At 38.2% G+C, this 20437-nt stretch overlaps 1 protein-coding gene across 1 annotated transcript in view; it reads right to left on the reverse strand.

Annotated features, from left to right (window-relative positions):
- Positions 1-20437, reverse strand: part of LDAH (lipid droplet associated hydrolase) — a 112691-nt gene that overhangs the window by 73446 nt on the left and 18808 nt on the right. The window contains exon 3 of the mRNA XM_082277258.1: positions 6915-7049. Coding sequence (XP_082133384.1) covers positions 6915-7049 — 135 coding nt within the window. The remainder of the gene's footprint in view (positions 1-6914; positions 7050-20437) is intronic.

Genomic DNA, 20437 nt, shown 5'->3' on the forward strand with positions numbered 1-20437 from the left:
TCAGAAACACTGAAATTGCCCTCTTTGTGATTAACTGAAAAACAGAACTTGTTCCTCTAAATCATGTAAACCATAGCACATAAGTCAGTGGAGTCTCTGACAGCAAAGACTCAGCAATAATATGTTTGAAATGATAGTTCTGTTCTGAAAAAACTGACACTACAATGGCAATCCCTGAGAATTTTCATTATCTGCTCTAATGTTTAACCCAATGGGGAATTATTTGGCAACTAAGTAGTCACCTGACCACACCAGTAATCCAATAACTGTAGTAAATTAGATTATTTTAATAGATGTATTAATCCACAAAACCTAAAATTCAGCCTTTACAAAGGTAAGAATATGTCTGTCTTAAAGAAAGAGAGTAGTGCCATGTGGTATCAAAACTAGAAAAAATAAAAACTTAATCCAGCAAACAGTAATTACTGATTATTTAAGAATGAGGCCATTTGCAGTTACTTTTTCTGCACACTGTACTTTACAGTTTCCTGTATTTCCCTGAAATGCCTACATTGTTGCTTAAAGAAAGGGAACTCCTAAAACCAAAACAAACCCAGAAAGGGTTCATGTTCCAAACCTGATTATTTTTAGACTCTGGAACTATGTTGCGCATTACTGACAGCTTCTCAATCTCCCAGCTGTAGACCAATGTCAATTAAAAATAAAAATGTCTTTAAACAGTGGACTGATCTCATCAAGATCTGCACCATTTTTTGCAAGTTTTGTGGGAATCAAAATTAAATCAAAGGTCTCTATCATAAATTAGAAATGCTAAATGGAAACTATTGATCAGCTTTCTTCCGGCAGCCAACCTGTGTACTGAATAAACTATAAAAACAAATCCACACCTGTTACACCTTCAGACATGAGGATTATTCCCTGCTATGGGGATACTTCATTGTCATTCTGTTAGCAGAAGACATTGTCATTCTGTTAGCAAGAGTATTTTTCAAACTGAGTTGGGTTAAAAGATTCCTAAGCATTCTCCCTGGGGAAAATAATCTGAATTGTCTCAATACTGTGTTTATTAAATTATGTTAGGTTTTTACTTTCCCTTTACCGGTATAATAATCATTTAAACGAGCCACTCTGAAACATCACAGCACTGGTCATCCCAGAGAACTGTGACATGCCTTCAAAAGTCAGGACACCAGACTATGTTACCTCTTCACCAGGTTCACATTCTTGAACACCTTTTCCTCCCCCACTAAAAGCCACCTTCATCTAAACAGAAATGGTGGTATCAGCTGGAGAACATATCTATGACATGGGACGAAATGCAGAAAATGACCCATAAACAGTTTCAAAACCTACATCCAAAGTTTCCTGGAGTGCAGTAAAGACATTGTGCTCTCCAGTGGATGAATTATTTTTTTTTTTAACATCTTGCTTTCTGGATAAAGATCCAGAAGACTGTATCATGTTTCAGAAGCTGCTCCTTTTAAATCCAGCTTTAAAAATAGAATTATATTACTGTTATTTGTAGGTGTGGATGAAAAATTCCAGTTCTTTTAACCAAGGAATTAGTTGAATAAAGTACTAGAATGGATTAGAAAGTTCTTCATGGACATTTTTTAATAGTATTCCAATAGAAAATATGTTAACAGACTCAGTGGAAAACCTTGAAAGAAACAGAGAATGCAGAGAACTTACTTTTCATCTAGCCATAAGAAATGTAAAGACAAAGTCCTATTCCTTGTAATGTCAACAAAAATTAGTCACTACTCCATCAAACTCAACGGAATATAGAGACACATTAAGTGCTACCAAAACAGCTTCATAGTGTTTAAATGATCTTTGCAAATAAATACACGGCTGCTAAGGTATGATAATATGAACACTTTAAATTGTTATCATTTTGGATGGCCAGAAAAGGAAACAAAGAGCAACTTAGAAATACTTCATATATAACAAAATTTTATTTTTCTTTGTTTTGATTTTGAATGGAACAAGACTTTTAAACACATGCTTAAAATAAAGCAGGACTGATAAAGTCAATGCCAAATGCCAAGATTTCACTCTAAGGATGTATTTGCATAATTATGGGCATGGTTACGGGACCTCCATGAATAATTAACTGAATGTGGTTTAAAGGAAAGAAGTAAACGGAGTAGTGCAGCATCCCTAGGGCTGCTTACTTTTCACACATTTAGATTTCAAGCATTCCAGTGGGTTCATAACATGAAATGACCATTTGTTTCCTTAAAATAGACACTTAGCATTAAAGCCATACACTAAAATTCAGATCTTACCGGGCAAAGACAAAAACCTCAACATTTAAACACCTCATAATAACTTTTACATATGCACATACACTTCCTTCCTTAGGTTGCCTTTTCCAAGACAAGTAAGGAATAAGGTTTCTGGGCAACAGCAGTTACTGGATCAGGAGGGGCAGCAGGACTGCACTGCAGTGAGCTGACAGCTCCTGTCCCATCCTGTGCAAACAACCAGTCCCTCTGTGCACACTCTGACCTAGGATCCCTCACTGCTGACAAACACCATGTGGGGAGCTCCATGGGATTAATCAGTGCCAAGACCAGCTCCGAGAACAGGAACCTTCCCCCCTTATACATTAAAAATATTACACTTTGGTATGAAATAGTTGTGAAACCAGCATAATTCTACCTGGATGGCATGCTTGAAACTTGGGGTTTTTAATGTATCTACAGAATGATACCACTAGACTGGGAGACATATAAATCTGCATTAAAGTTAAGTAGAATTTTAATGTGTTCTGGGACATAAACACGACTACAGAGTTGTCTGGGTGTGTAATATAGAAATACAACTGACTACACCTCAAAGGAACTTACATTAAAGATAATTCATCTTTCAATGATTCTCAGATATTTTAATTTATACACCTAGGAAGCAAAAAATGTTTAAAATAGAAATTAATGTGAATTAAATGTGTGTAATGTGAATTAAATGAGTATATGCATAAGCTTAAAGTATGCATGTGAGGTGCCAGCCCAGCTGCCTTCCTACTGCTTTTCTCCCTATGTATGTATGTATATATAAATATTCAAGACAAAAACGCTTTTTAAACACATCTATCACTGCATACCTCAATGTGGCCACATATCTGCTGTTATAACCAACCAAACAGGGCTGAAGCACAGATAAGGATTTGCTGGTCAAAAAACTTCTGAGTATGACAGAGATCAATTCTGAAGCGGTTTTGAACAGACCAGAGACTGCCAGTATCTCTGATCCACCTGATTCAGCACTGTAGGTATTCCCATCATCATCAGTCGCTAAAAACACATCTATTCTACTTAAAATAAATGAATCACAAGCCAGGAAAAACTACCAAATGCATTTGGAATCCCAGTGCCTGTGTAAGTTCTGTCCCTGGAAATGTTTAAGGCCAGGTTGGATGGAGCTCTGAGTAACCTGGTCTAGTGGAAGTTGTCTGTGTGTCAGGGGCATTGGAACTAAATGACCTTTAAGGTCTCTTCCAACCCAGGCCATTCTATAATTCTGTGATACACAACAACAAGGACGAGTCCCTATTTTTAGGAGCCCAGTTCTTGGTTCCATGACCTCCTCCTCTCCTGTCTGCAGCAGAGCAGACCACAATCCCACTCCCTGCCAGCACCACACGTTCATGGCGGCACAACATCTCCAAGGGCACTGAAGCAAATGCTTACACAGAAGAAGTGTTATTGGAAAAGTACTCTTAGCTACTATTCATTCCACTTAGCAAGTGGAAAGCGGCAAGAGTGCCAACTCCATCTGATCAGCCAGCTCTTCCTGGACCACAAGCAAGTGTCCTGGGAACCACCAGTGCCCCACAGGCCACAGTTTGGGAATCACGGTCCTAAATAACTCATAACCCTCTTTTTACGGAACACCACGCTCTTTGTCTTACTCAGGCTACTATTTTAAGCTCTTTCCTGTCAGCACAGCGTATCATGATGGTAAAAACTTACGGGTCACATCTGCTAATCATGCCCACACTTCTATCTGTCATTTGGTGGACAACTACCTAGCAATTAACAAGATTATTAACTTGCTGGACTATAAATTCAGTTTTACCCAAACAATTTCAGTCATTTTTTTTAGATTTATATTACTTGAACTTCTATTACTCTCAAAGTCAATTCTGCAGTTTCATTAGAAGCCAGAGAACTGCAAAAGCAAACTCCATTTAGATGAATTGCAACAACAGCCAAGAAGCAATATATCAAATAAATTTAAGCTACACACCACTTCCAAATTTTCCTGTAATGCTAGAATTTATTTTTTTTTATGCACAACTTAATTTCAGTTCAGAACTTCACACTGATGGTACATTAACATTTTCGGTTCACATAATCAATGTCTTCACAGATAATTTATTATTCCTTCACCTCTGCTTTTCCCATACTGTTCCTTAGGATGTAACTTAGTTTCAAAAGGTCTTCAAGGTCTGAAGGCCCTACTCCCCCTGTATAAAGAGAAAGCAATGGAAACACTCTCTTGATGGACCAGAAACCAATCATTACCTATCTCTTTTCACCAAGAACCATAACCCAAGGCTAGTTCAGCAGATTTTAAGGACACACTATTATCTTCTACAGTCCATATAACATAAAAGATCAAACTAGAAATTTATTTTGTAAATTGACTATTAAGAATAGTCACTCAAAATTCCCTGTCATTCAGAACAAAAAACATGCCTTGCTGAAATAAGAAGTATTTTTAATTTGACTGTGTATAGCTCAATACTCATCAGTACAGTTTATAAAGTTCTAGAGATTTATCTTGAACATAATTTATCATTTGACCAAATATTGTATCATTAAGTCATGAATGCTGACTAGCTACTTATAAGGTATATGAAATTTTAACACGTCAATTATGTCTCTTTAGTTGATTGAGATATGAATCACAGGATTCCATATTTCTGTAGCACTTGGCAAACAGACTATTACAAAAAATAAATAATTTAATTTCGATTTCATTTTTCTTTACTCTCAGTCTTACTTTGCTACCAAAAGTAGTTTGTTATTGGCAGCCCTAAGGACAAACAAAACCAAGCCTTCAATCTTCTTGAAGGACATTGCGGTGCTGGAGCATGTCCAGAGAAAGGCAAGGAGCCGGGGAAGGGTCTGGAGCACGAGTCTGATGAGAAGCAGCTGAGGGAGCTGAGGGTGTTCAACTTGGAGAAAAAGAAGTTCAGGGAGGACCTTATTGCTCTCTACAACTACCTGAAAAGAGGCTAAAGCCAGGTAGGGGTTGGTCTCTACCAGGTAACAAGAGATACAACAAGGAAAAACGACCTCGAGTTGTGCCAAGGAAGGTTCAGGTTGGACACTAGGAAAAATTTCTTGACTGAAAGAGAGGTTAAGCTTGGAGCAGGCTGCCCAGGGAAGTGGTGGAACATCTGGTGGAACACTTCCACCCCTGGAAGTGTTCAAAAAACAAGTAGATGTGGCACCTCATGATATGATTTTGTGGGTATGGTGGTATTTGGTCAACTTGGACCTTATCTTGGTGGTCTTTTCCAACCTTAATGATTCCATGATTCTACTCTTATTTCTATCTGAGATGTTCTATTTCTTATTTCTCATCAAGCCACAGCACATGTCCACAGAATTAAACCACTTTAAGACATGGCTATGTATGTACACCTGCTGTCTATGCATATGTATTATGCTAATTTTAAACAAAATAAGACAAAACTAGAAAACTATTCTCCTTTTTGTAATTTTGCCTACACCTAAGGATTGATGTTGGCCTGCTTTACGTTCACAGTAGTGTTCAAAACAAATGTCTTTTTAAAAACTGAGGAGAAGGATAAGGACACTGAAATTGAGGTGTAACTTTTGTATTGTATTCACCAAGTAAAATTACTTTGCAAATTGTTTTGCACAGTGGATTTATTGCTGGAAGCAGAATTACACCAATGAAATGTTTAATTAATGGTGGGTGTCTCTGTGGAGCAGAGCTTGCAAGAGCTCTCTGAATAGAAGGATATCATACAGAAGTAGAAATGAAGAGTGTAGCTTTGTTCAGTTTCCAAATTGCTAAGGGATATCCCTCCAGTCAATTAGGAAGTAGTCTGTGATTGATGGCTGCTGTTGGAAAACTTGCTTTAGTCTTTATGAGACTCTCAAAATCTACTTGAACTAAATGTAATCAGGCATATTATTCCCACATAGTTTTCTTCATTTTAGACCCCTTTACAGGCAGCATCATTCATAAGTCAAGTGCACTATTTAAATGCTTGCACACTCTAAGTCAGTGGTCTCCAAAGTGGGGTGTTTGCACAGTGGGATATAGGAAGAAAATGTCAGAAATGCTGATTTACTGCTACATCACTGCAGCTTGACCATGTCCAGAGGACTTCCAACATTAATCAGCTTTCAGGACAGGATTCACTGCTGGTTCCCCCCATCTAACAATGCTTGGAGCTGGCTACCATCTCTTGCTGGAGATCTGCTTGTCAAAAGACTCTTAACAGATACACAACCAACCTCTCCCCTGCAGACATTCCATACCCCAGCCTCAGAAAGACGTACTTGCTTCCAGGAAATTCACTGATTCAGTACAGCTATTTTACATGCACAGATAATTGAATCTCTCCTAACGTACTCAATCTCTGAATTGGACATTTTATTTAAAAACGTACTTTTTAAATCTACTCTTCTCAACAGAAACACATTCTAGACCTTCTTCACTGTAACTTGTCTCTAACAACTGCCAACAGCAAACTCTCTTATTCTCTTAATAGCACATATTTGTCTGGCAAATCTAATTTACCTAAAATACTTCTTTAACTCACTCACTTCTCATACAAGTGTTCTGTGGAAATACAACGGAGACATTTAAAATTCATGTCAATCTGTTTACAATAGGCACAAGTTTTGCCATTAAAATCAGAGGGGTACAAACAACTGTATGCACAAGTTACAGTATTGTACCTTCTATCATTTCCATCCCACTAGGAGGTTTACAGTGTCCAGCATGGCTCACAACCCAGACAGGATACTGCTGGTTCAGTCCACAATATAAGGCCTGTATAAAGGTCCTGTAATAACCTGCCAGTCCAGGGTTACCTGCCAAAAAACAAAACATACAAGCACAGTCAACATTAACCTTTCCGACAGCAAGCAGTGTGCTTCAAAGCAAACTAAACAGCATTATACAGCAATTTTTAAATTTATTTTCTCTAGTACATTTCCAGTTTTTATTTCCCCAATGTTACGCGCTATGCTATTCAACTTGTTTAATTCCACTGACCAATGGCACTCATGGGAAGCATTCCACAGAATTGCTTCGAAATTGCAAAACCTAAAATTGAAGTCCAACACAAGTGAAAACATCTTTTTCCATCAGAGGTCACCCAGCTTGCTTATCTACCCCATCCAGTTACAGGAATGTGAAAATAAAACATCACAAAGACTACAGCACGTATCACCCGATCCAGATGTCTGCTCTCCAAATATCTCAGTGTTACCACTTCAAAACAGGTATGTGGCATTCTTATTATACAAAGGGCTGTCCTGAGCCTAAAAGAGATGATGATTTTATTTTAAACTCATTGGACAAAATTAATCTTTTCCTGCTTGCAACTTCATTTTCTCTCTGTCCCTTTCTACACGAGTGGAGAAGCTCTTTCCTTTTCAAATCTTGTGCTCTAGAACCACGGGAGAATGTGGCCTCCCTCCTGGCATCCCAGCAGCTTTCGAGGACTTCTCAGAAAAGGCTGGTGTCTGACTGGACATGGCTTGCCCTGGGAATTCAAACCACCTTGCTCTAAAATCCACTGTTAAACATGGAAAATATCAACAGTCATACATCACTGCTGAGGTGGAAACAGAACACTGTTCCAAAGATAAAACTATATATATGGAAGGGATCTCTGGATTGCCAAACAAAACTCTATACTCTGCTCCTCCTTTTCTCTTTCTCTTTTGGACATCAATTTACATCAGTGACGTAAATTGGAGAGGAAATCCATATGAAGCTGCAGCAGAACTTTCCTAATTTCCATACGATGCATAAAAATTCAATACAAACATAAGAACATGTAATTCCTATTTATTTATTTATTGATTTTTCTGACTGGCTACACTGATTTCTTATTATCATTTAGATACCAGCAAAGCTCACCATCATGGTTGGGATCATTCAGTTATGTGTCTTTGACTCCCACATCAGGCAATTCTTATCTTATCCATATCTTATGATATGGATATCATCAACAGCAAAAGGCAGCAGGAGCAGTATTGTGTAAAAAGGCTGTCATTTTTTAAAACAAAGATATTCCAAAATAACACGAATGTATTACAGAACAAAAAAGCCTTCATTCAAATTTTGTCAATTCCTCTATATCAGTCTGGTTGTAATAAAAGAGGCTGAGCTGTGTAAGTATTGATTGTGACACAGAAGAAGAATTAGACCTATAATCAAATTAGTACTTGTGAAAATGGTACCTGGAGGTAAAAACAAGGGTTATTCCACTTCTTCTCTTTCTGTAGTGGGTATTTTCTTATCTTCTTCTTCTTTTACTTCCACCCTTTTGCTCTTCAGGTAGCACACAGTAAGTGTGTTACACAGGAAGCACACAGCCACTCAAAGCAGAGCCACATGCACAGAAGTGGATGCCACGGCTCACCCTGGGATGATGCATGAGCACAGGAGGGGAGCTTTCCCCTCTAGGTAATGTATCTCACACACTTCACCCCTCACTTACATGTAAAAACTGTCCCTAGGGGGTTTTAAATCTTAATAAAACTACTGATCGTACAAAAGCATTGTTTTTACTTTACTACACAGATGTAGAGGGAAAAAAATCACCAAACCAAAAACATCACTATCAGTCATTATGTATTTCTAAGCATCTGATTGTAAGCTTGACATTAAAGGAGACTTTAAAAAAATAAACTGTTGTTTTGTAAAAACTCCAGAATACATGACCAAATTATTGCAAGTTGATTTCCAGAAAAATAATTTAAAATTCACAAGGATCACACATCCATACAATTGCATCATGCTTTCATACATCAAAAATATGTAACATAAAGGGCCCCAGAGACAATAAAACATAATCTAGACATCATCTGTCAAGTTCCTTGGATTGATGTTCCACAGAGGAAATCTGTCTTTCAGCAAGGCTGAAGATAAAAGTAGCAGCAATCCAAAAACAATTGTGTCTTTCGTAGTACAAATGATCATGATGTTTTGCATTATGTTTAATCCTGGAATATAATGCCATTAGGAATTTTGAGATCAAGGAATCACAAAATGAATCTCAATCACAGCATTTTTTCTTTACATTTTTCTCTTTTTTTAATAATGCAGAACAAGGACGGGGGAGAAATGACAGCAGCTGTCTCAGACATTTTGGTGCTCTTTCCCATCATCAGCCAGGTGAACCTAACACATAAAATCTGCTCAGGATTTGGTCATCAGCTGAAGAACAGTCAGGTAAGATTTGTCTAAGAACAGTGAGGCTTTGCATCAAATATGATACAAAGCCTACGAAATTGTAATACTTCTTTCAGGGAAAGGGGACTTTTTTCCTGTGATAAATGTGATGTGTATTTTATATAGGTAAAAGAGAAAATCCATAAATGCAGAAGAAATCTCATTTCCCCAGTCCTCGTAAGCATCTGCTCATGGTAAGAGATCTTCTGAGAGGTCTGAGCTGTTAGAACTGCTACTAGCACTTCTAAATGCCTTGAAGGGGTATGAATGAGAAGTGCTGGCACACAGGGGAATGAATATCAACAAGAATTTTAACAGCAACAGTTTCTACAGAGAAATCACATGTAAAGCAGCTAAAAATTTATTTTTTATTGAACTTGCAACTCCAATGGAGTTATTCCAGATTTGTACTGACCTAAGTAAATGCAGTTTAATAGTCCCTGCTCTTGAAAGCCGGCATCTACAATATTTATGAGTGAAGAATATTTATCTCACATCTCTACAAAGTAATTTTGTATGTTTTTAACTGAGCTGCTATCTGTCAAAATATTATACGGGAAGGAAACAAAAAACCCTGAACTGATTAGGATTTTTTTCATACAACAGAGTAATAGTAACAGCTAATAGAAATAACTGGGACTTAATATGTACAGCAGTCTGTGATCAATAGTGTTTTAGGCTGATATATGCAACTGAAACGTGTTCAATTAAATTATTTTATTTTATAGAAAAAGAACTACCAGGTTAATCACAAGGGCACCCAGGCAACACAGTGCTCATTTGTGCTTTTTAAGGATTTCCCAGTACAGTAAACCAGAACTGCCTATGCTCTACCACTCAGCAACTAAGTGTCAAAAAATGGAAACCATAAGTAAATGCAGTGTTAACCTCCATGATTTGAAGGTTACTTCAGTTATGTGAATACCACATCAATCCTTAGACACCTCAGGGCAGCTGAATCATTCATGCATGCCAGCAAATCTCAAATTGCAGTCATCTGAACCAAGAAGCACATCTTAAGCAGTTACTCTCAACTGTGCCTAATTTTCAACAGCATTTAAGTTGTTTCAGAAGTCTTTTAAACAATAGCTGTAAAAGGTGATCATAACAGAAAAAGACACAAGACTGCAATACACTGAGTATTTGTCTAATTTGCAAAAGATTTCTAAACATTTCATGGAAAGAGTGCATCAAATGGACAATTTATACAGTGAATGAGAACAGTGGGATCACTTTATCTGATGTACCCATAAGCTGCAATAACCAAAGGACTCCTGCCACACTCCCTGTTTTTATCTGTAACACATGACATTTCACCCAGCTATTCTACATTAAGCTCAAAGTCTTTCCATTTTTAATTTGAAGACGGGAATCCACTTTTCCGATCTGTTCCACCCACAGCTGACACAAAACGGTACAGAACAAACAAGAGTGCAGAGGTGGAACTTGGAGCTAATTTAGGAGGTAAATATTCTCCACTGCCATATACTGCAGATACAGGCTTCCAAGAACTAGAACTACTACTCTTTAATCATCCATGTAAATAGAAATATGAACATTACTTCTAAACAGGTACTTGCCTACCTTTCACTTTCAAACATTTTCCTGTTAATGCTTTTTCCATCAAATCAAGATTTTAAATGCCATCTGCTTCCTCAATAAGACACTTAGGCAGTGGAGAGAGAGCCATTTGTACATACAGAATATTTACCCCAGGATATCACTGCTAAAGAATAACCTTTATCCTGATTTCACATGATTTCCTAATGCATCATAAAGTCAAACTTGGCCTGTCTTAAAATGAAATACTCATATTTGAGATGCTGCACTTCCACAAGAGAAATTATTCAGACTTGATAAATTCAAACTGATATACAGTGCACCATCAGTGCAACTCAATCGGCTTAATTATGAATGGAAAACAACAAACACATCGTGCCCATTTAAAAAGCCACAGACCATAGCCATTCTTCACAAGCAATGACAGCTTTTATGGCTTACAAAGTGTCAAATGGAAACTATAATTAAGAGAACTCTAGCATTAGATAACCTTGTGCAAAAAATATTCCAGGTTAAAAATGAAGATATTCACCAAAACATGAAAGAAAAGTCTTCAGTCCAGAAAAATGTAAGTCAAAAATATATACAGCTTGCTCAAAAGAAATTGAGACTAAAACATAAAACTAGGTAATTTTTAGCAGTTCTGGAAGGGATAGCTGAATTGAGAAAGATTTATTTAAGCAGTACACAGTAAAAGCCAGGAGTGGTCAGGAGTGACTAAAAAATTGACGTGGAACTAAGTCACCCCAAACGCGACAAGGCTGCTTGCACCTTGCTTTGAAACAAGAGTTTGCGTTCCATGCACTGCCCTGTGAGACATTCCCCTGTGTCTCCAGATGTGTCTCCAGGAGCCTGACCATCCGTGGGAGCAGCAGCTGGCACTGAGCCATGGTACTTTATGCACTTCTCCAGCAGTTGCTTTCTGCCTGCTCTGGGACCTCAGCAGGACCATAAAGAATAAAGGCAGCTACATGAATACAAGAAGGGAAATACACAGCCAGCAGTGGGTTTATAGAGAACTTTGAGGAACTGGAAAATATGCCAGCAATTACCATGAGTATAATTTTAGAAATAATCGACAGTTTCAGAATTAAGTGTATGCTGCAGTGTTTACATTATAGTCTCCTGCTAGAAAAAACAAATGCAGCTTCTAAAAAGAAAAAAAAAAGAGCAGCCATAAATCAAATTTGAAATCCAGGGGTGCACAGCAAGACACATAAAAATCATTTTTGTGGCAATGATTCTCCCTCCTCTTCACATAGCTTCCAAAGCTCCCAGCTCCAGCTCGAAGAGCCTCAATGACAAGTTCCTTGCTCAAGGAAACTTAATCTGCCTTTGGCGTCTGACCAGCCACCATGGAAGAAGATGTAACTCCCCTATGTTAATGAATGGAAAGCAGCCCACGCAGATGTCAGAAGAATTTAAATGGAGAATGCAAAAAGCACAATGATGTTCTCACACTTGGGAGAAAACTGCAGAATCTGACACCATGGCTGGTGATCAGGCCTTAAAAGGCAACACACAGGTCTCTCTGACATGCAATGTCAAGGGATTTCAACTAAAACATGCCAAATAACATTTGAGTGACCATCATAAACTCACGTCAATGAAGCTTTCACCTGTCTGCACATCTCAGGGACTGGCATTCTTTGTCCTGTATCCCTTTATAGTCCCTACTCTAGGGGAGCAGTATCAACCAAGGAGCAAAGCATAACAAGGACGTTACACAGGAACACATGTGAAAACTCTGTTTGATCCTCTCTAACTCTGGAATCAAGAATTTGGCTGGAAAGCACCTTAATATATCTGCTTGGGTTGTGAAAATAGGGAACCTCAGAAGGATTCAGCCAGGTGTCACAGCTTATTAGAGAGGTTTTTCAAGAACATTTCACATTTTGTCCCTGTATAGATATACACACATACACTGTTATTAGTTTGATACGGCTATAAAACTTACATATAGGATTTTATAATACACATTCTTTGTACACATTTTTCAAAGCCAATAAGCTTGTCTGCTGTTCTCTAATGCTGTTTCACCTTTAGGATAAATGTAGGTTCATTCACCTCTAAAGAAATCCCACAGACAGTCTGATAAACCTGAATTAACCTAACACAGCTGGTTTTGCCCAAGTGACAAGTTTGCCTGAAGCTTATGAATTAAAATTCCCAGCTAAAAATTGTGACAGTACATGCCGGTTTTCCCATGGGAATGATTTACAGCATCTATCCAGGCAGACAAGATATGAAGTCCAAAGAGCTGATTTCATCCACTGCAAACCTACTGGACTTTGTGATTAAGCAATACTGCAAGGGTTATAAAGCCCACAGATGTATTTCAATAAGTACTTCTGCCATCTCAACCAAAATAGGTACATAAATACAAAAGAAGCCTTGATTTTAATTTTTTTTAATGTGTCTGTAAACTAATGTTTTTGGAAGGGAGTTAAGACTGAGACATGAAACTGAAATAATTGAGTTCCTAATGGAATAGCCAATTTTTCACACTTTTCAATGGTAGAACCCAGGATTTTCTAGTGTGTACAATTAAATAACTTTTGTTCCATTTTCCCCACAGTAAATGAAAAATTAAAACATTTTGTTAGATCTCCTACTACACACCTACACATACACAGTCTCTTAAGCAGACGAAGACAGATATAACTATTTTAACATCCCAGAGGTGATTGGTCTGGTCCAATCCATCCTACAACCAATGCTGGCAGAGAGGCTACTGCGAGTTCTTTGCTGGGTCTAGAATTCCCAATGGGAATTTTTAAGCCAGCTTCGTGGTCTGAAGCAGCATTGGACCAGAAGAAAACTAATCTCCTTCTGAAAGAAAGGGGGAGAACAAAGGAAGTTTGTGAAGAGGAACACGAGACTTGATGTCAAATGGGTTCACAAGAAAGCCTACGAAACATCTGAATAACACAACCCTGATGAGAAAACAGCAGCAGGAAAAAGACAAAGACAGGAAAATAAATAATTCAAACCCAAGATAACCACAAATTACTTGTTTTGTGCAGATACACAGCTCTGAAAATTTGATCACTGAATAATATACAAGGAGGAAGCAAACAATACACTCAAAAGGCACCAGAAAGAATATTTTCAAAACTGTATCAGATTTTCCTATGGTGTACTACCGGTAAGAATTAAAAAAAAAAACAAAAACAAAAAGAAGAAAAAGCATAGGTGTGGGTGCTTTGGGGTTATTAGGTTTGGATATTGTTTGTTTTGTTTTATCAAGGTAGCAAGAGACAGGAAGCAAATAGCAACAGAGAACATCAAGACAGTTAATTTCAGAAAAAAAGACTGAAAACGTGTTTGTGCAACTTTTGTGTATTGAGACTTCAAGAGAATGTTGTATTTGAAACCAATAGTCTAAGGTGATTTTGTAAACGAATTTCACATTTGCATCTGCTGTGAGTCTTCAGAAATGCAAGATAAAAAATCAGACTGTTCTGAACATGAAAAACCAAGATTTGCCAATTCACATCCTTAGGGAAAGACTCTTTGCATTGACACCACTGTAGGCCTTGTAGTTGGGGTATTAGTACTGGTCCTATGTAGATGCTCCATGAAGACTTCAACTAAAACACTTTTTGAGGAAAACACAAGACACAAATCACTTCACAAGAACATTTATTCACCCATTTAAGGTCTATTGAGAAGAGTTTCTGCATCTTAAGAGAAGGCTGTGATAATGGATATAAAATATCTGAAACTTGAAAGTGGAAGGCAGTATTTATGTATCACTATGTATTTACTTATTCCTATGAGAGTTTTTTAATCCAACAAGGATAATCAAGGTTTGTTTTCAAAAATGAAAATCAGGACAATAATCAAAATCTTCCATCATGCCCATAACAGGAAAACAAGAGCAAGAGTTATGACTTACTGAGTTTCTGGTTCTACTGTTTTCCATAATCCAGATATTAAACATAACGGGTCCTATTTATTTCTAATATAGATTCAGTGATCCGTAAGAGTTACTGTTGGATAGAAATGAGGCCGTGTGTTAACTAGAATATAAAAGAGGATTTTTATTTTTCATTATTTTCAGATATAATTAAGTCAAAATGTTTAATATCAAGGTAAATTCATATTAGCTCAAGTATTTCTGGTATCAGCTCCCAGAAAGGAAGTACATTATACAGTGCTGCTGTAGTTTTAAACACTTTAATTGCTTTATTTGTACATGATGCACAAGGAAACAATGGATTTCCTTCATAGGTAGGTCCTTCACTAAGTGATTTCTTCTTCCCTCCTGCCTCAGACATCCCATGAAGAGAAACAGATCCTTTTAAAAATTGTCAAATCAAGCAAAATACCCTAGAACACAACTTTTCCATAACTCTGGCCAACTCAAGCCACTGCATGCTGCAGGAGAGGGATCACTTCCTCTCTTGATGCTGCTCACACAGCTAGGCAGGAAGGATCCATGCTGAAAACGCCTCATTAGTAGGGAGAGGACACCAAAAGAAGACTGTGGATTCAGTAAGTCACTCCAGTAAGTCACATCTGCCACCCAGATTTAGTGGAGGGAAATACTGTCAAGCACAGTTGGATGTTCAACCATCCTGTCATTACTTTGCCTTCTCAAACTTAACAAGCTCAACTGTGCCAAGCCCCCATCAGAGGTACTTCTGGAGCACTGGGAAATTCAACAAAAATGGCATATTTCAAGCCTAGATCTGACACACAGGCTCCTCTCTGCATGAGGAAGTTTTTATTTTTAATGAAAGACTATGCTTTTTTTCTGTTCTAAAGACAATGGAAGCTCGTGGGCTGACCCAGTAAACAAAGCTCAACTGTCAGCATATTTTAAAATATTAGTCACAAACAAGTAGTCCATAAGCAGCAAAAATAATGGAGAACAGTGTCCTAAGAATTGAATTTTTTAATATGTATTATATGGGATAAAAGACACACCTTTCCTTCACAGTGTACTCTACCAGCATGCATGTCTTCTAGCCAAACTCTTATTTTGGTATCCTTTGGAGTCCACTATGTCTCAGAAAAAACCTGGGGAAAATTCACCGACGTATTCAAGGTTTTATGTGGATTGGAAACAGAAATCCAATAGGTACAGACAAATCTGTATTTTCTGTTACAAATAATATTCTCAGGAAGTCAAACTATTTACCTCAGTAAGTAAAGGGGAGGGTCATTTGATATTTATTCCCATTTTATAAATAAGAAACAGACCAAATAATCTGTGCATGAAAATTAAAGTATTACTAGTCACTAAGAGCTCCAGCTTACAGTACCTTTCATGCATGACCATCTGAGAAAACAAGGCTGATCTTGTAACTAAGACATGAATATTTCTGCTAGAGATAAAGAAATGGCTAGAAAAGTGGCTTTGGAAATATCAGGAAAATAAGGGTGTTGTTCTTTGGTTTGTTTCGTGTGTGCATGTGTTTATGTGTGTGCTTTTGCTCCTGTTCGAAGTGCGAATATACTAAATATGGTGACACAAATCCCATACAAGCATAAGAATAAAAACAGTTTTTAAGTGTTTATGCTTCACTGAAATAGAAAATTGTGCTCTTACTTCCTTACCTGCTCATAAGACCCATCACAGGGAAAGGGAAAAACATTTTATCTTCCTCTATGTACTTCTACCTGGATTGCTATGCTGCACAAACTTTTAGCTCTACAGTGTAGTCTGTTCTCTGTGATTACTTTTGCATGCCATATACCAGTTACTGGAGAGTAGGATACCCAAAATTTTATTCAGAAAAAATAAAAAAATTAATCACAATGTAAAATACAAATTCTCCACGTCAGAATCTGACAACTCAGGGTCAAATGCAAAGAGTTGGCAGCTTCAGCTGGAGCTGTGGTGGAAACAAAAGAAGAAGCCTCAAGGGAGAGGCATTCTCAGCGAATCACTACCACCTGGAGCGGCTGGTGGGGCACCAGCTCCTGCCAAAGAAGTCTTCAGACAGAGCATGTGAACTCACATGTTTTTGCTGAGTGCTGCGGACTGACACCAGAATTTATCAACAGAAAGTTCTGTGGCAAATCCAGCTGAAGGAACTGCCACCTTCCCCCTTGACTATCACTCCCACCCTCCTACCATGGCTCACCAGCCTGAATTAAAGTGGCACAACTCTGTGGGGGCCCTGCTGTGGACCCAAAGAGGGAACTGTTTCAGCTGTAAAAAGACCCCAGAAATAAATGTATGTATTTATTTAATTCACAGCACGATTTCTCAAAGTATTGTTCTGGCATAACTGAGGGGTGGAATGGCACAGTGTCATGGGAAAAGGAATACCTTATGCCAGTATTGTTGACAAACATTTTGGATTGCAAAATAATGGCCTTAGGAAGTTTTTTAAGTGCTCCAAGCACTAATCTCTTGGATTTCCATTGTCTGGTGAGTCTTAATGAACACTCTACAAACAGTTTCTGAACTCCACACTACTTTACACTCAGGAACATCTGCTTTATACCTAACTTCATGGTTCTAACAGCTGTCTGAAGGGAAGAGCTCTATGAATGGCCCAGTCCTGCTACCCAGTCTTTTCACTGGCTGCCCACATCCAAAGAGAGGTTCAATTACTTAAGAGAGGTGGAATAGGGAAAGACACTCTTGAAAATTTTAGGAACACCAGGTAGCTTTCTGTGAGCCAGTCTGATGAGCAGCCCAGCAAGGCAAGTAATATATTCAAAGATCAAGAGGTTGCTTCAATCCCTATGCTGCAGGTGAGGCCATGATAAGAGAAAACAACATTCCTCTTCCTCTCTGCAGGAAAGGGCTACAGACTCACAGCCATCCTCTCCACGCAGTCAGAACAATGTTTTATAGTAAATACTCCGCTCAAATATAGTATCTGCAAAACTAAGTTTAATTCCAAGCACTGCAAATATCACAGAATGGATGAATGCTGCTGCTAAGCTAAAATGTAAAAGAGAAATTGTTCCTAAATAAATAGAGTGAGTATCTGTGCACACACAGAGGGAATTCTGCTCAGCTGTTTGGATATGAAAAGCATATAATCAGGACAGAAATCAGATGCAAAATTCTGAGTTTTTTTGGCTCCTGCTGATTAGCCACATGTGACTCAAGTGTGCCAGCTGGACTAGATGCCATTCTGAGCTCCATAACCCTCCAAAAGCCTTGTCAAGAGAGCCAAAACTCCAATCAAATGAGATTTTTAAGTTGATTCCCTGGACCAGATGTGTTAAGTAACAACATCTTCACTTTTGAATGCCTAAAATTTCCTTTTTCTCTGCTCCATTGCTTCAGTTGAGAATGGACAACAGCAGCACTGCTCTCCTTGGGATGGTACAGTCAAAATAACCAGAGGTAACAGGACTCACGAAACCTTGTGTCTTATACCAGTAGAGGTATGTGAAGATACACACACAAAGCAAAATGTTAATATGATGGAAAACATCCACATAGGAAACAACCTCAGCTTTAGGTCACCAGAACTATGTGATACAGGATTAAGAAAAATGAAGTGTAAGTCTGTATGAACAGAGGTCCTCTGTAGGTTTTTTCAGCATAAGTACTAATGTAGTTACAGTTTATGACTTTCACCTAAAAATTCTCATTGCATGTAGAAGCATTACTTAATTCAACCCCCCAAAACCCAAAGTTAAATGAACAATTCCTTTAAAAAAGACTTGAGGTACTTTTATGTGATGAGTTATTTTTCTCAATGTCCTTTGGGTATTTACTGCTGTACATCGGAAGGTGATAGCTGCCCTGGCACAAGAATTTTTCACAGTGATTAAGAGTGGAGCTGCCCATGGAGCTGGTCAATGACTTAAACATTCCAGGAGAGGAAGTATTTATTGTCTCACTCCACTGCAGCTCTGCTTCTATGTTAATTTGTTTACTTGGTGTTAGCTGATTGTAAGTGAATGCTAGCTTAGAAACTTAGGTTATTGTATAATTAAAAATACTGTAAATGTGAATTAAGATTTGTTTGGTGATTTGGGACACAATATGTGAGGATGACTGGCCATCTACTGAGAAGCAACCCAACTGAAAGGTGGGAACAGAAGCCCCATCACTCCCAAATCTTATATTCTCTGCTCCAATTTGACTTGCTTTATCTCACTCCTCCTAATGCAAATAAAAGGCATTTGTATGACCCTCAACAACTAACATAACTGGTTAATCACTGTCACATGGTCTTATAAAACTACTATTTTTTTTTTCTTAGAAGAATATAGTAGAGAAATAGTCAGTGCTTAACTGTGCATTCAGACGAGAGCCTGAAACCTGTAGATACATGGTATATCTGGCTATTACAGCAATAACCTTGCCAAAACACACTATTTTTTTCCTAATCTTTAGAACAGCTCCCTCTTCTGGCATACTCTGTTTATACTGCATTTAAGTACCATGCCTCATTCCTTACCAAATTTTAATTCTATTTGGTTCCCAACACCTTAAAAGCCCTATTTCATTGTTAAGGCTCTCACTGTTCAGTACAGCTTTGAAGTCAAACTACAGCTTTTGAAAGGGCAACTAATTCTTATCAAATATTTATCTAACATTATCCATAGACTTATCTTTACTACTTTTTGAAAGTATCCTAATGTCAACCAAGACCAGAATCCACACATGTACAAGGAGCGCGGATGGTCAGTTATGGGGCTGCATTTGCAGGATCACTGAATTTGGAAGGGATCATCAGAGATCTCCAAGCTCAGCTCCTCCCTGCTCACACAGAGTCATAGCAGGCTGCACACACAGTCAAATTTTGATTACCTTCACAGCTGGAGATTTTACATCTCAGGGCAACCTAACCCCTCAGCAGACAGAAATGCTCATGGCAGTGCCATTCCTATCTACTGGCTCTACGAACTACCCAGAAATTCATGCTCCTTCCTTCAGCATCTGAATTAGGAGTTTAATATTAGGTTGGGTGAAATTGGGCCTTAGAGTCCCTTTCTGAACCAAGTGTCATGTCATGGATTCAGCCTGATCACCCCTCCCCAAAAAAAAAAAAAACCCACCAAGCAAAAAGCAAACAAAGAAACAAAACCAAACCAAAGTTCATGAGAGCTCTCATAATCCTGCTGATAGTGACAAAACTGCAGAGGTAATACATGAAGACAGACTTTTTTCCTAGATGATGCTCTGGTACTATTCTTTCAAAAAAAACCCCAAAAACCAACCAGCCACAAAACTAGAAAGAAGAAAAAACTGTCTAATGCATTCAGACAGAACAGGTTCTTAACTTTGTTCATAGAATTGTTGCTGAAGCTCATTCAGTGACTGTAGGCACAAAACATGCATGACCCAGAACTTAGCAGTCCCCTCGCCCAGGAGGTTAGAAATCATCTTTCCTCTTAACCTGCCTGTCCATTGCCAGCTACATTCCCTTTCCTCCAGCTGCATTCCAAAGGCAAATTGTGAACACTGCTATGTCCTGGGGAAGGAGACCCTGGCTGCTGACTTGGAAAGTAGTGTCTGAGAAGA

The sequence above is a fragment of the Coloeus monedula genome, assembly GCF_965178545.1.
Source record: "Coloeus monedula genome assembly, chromosome: 2".
In the NCBI taxonomy this organism is placed as follows: domain Eukaryota; kingdom Metazoa; phylum Chordata; class Aves; order Passeriformes; family Corvidae; genus Coloeus; species Coloeus monedula.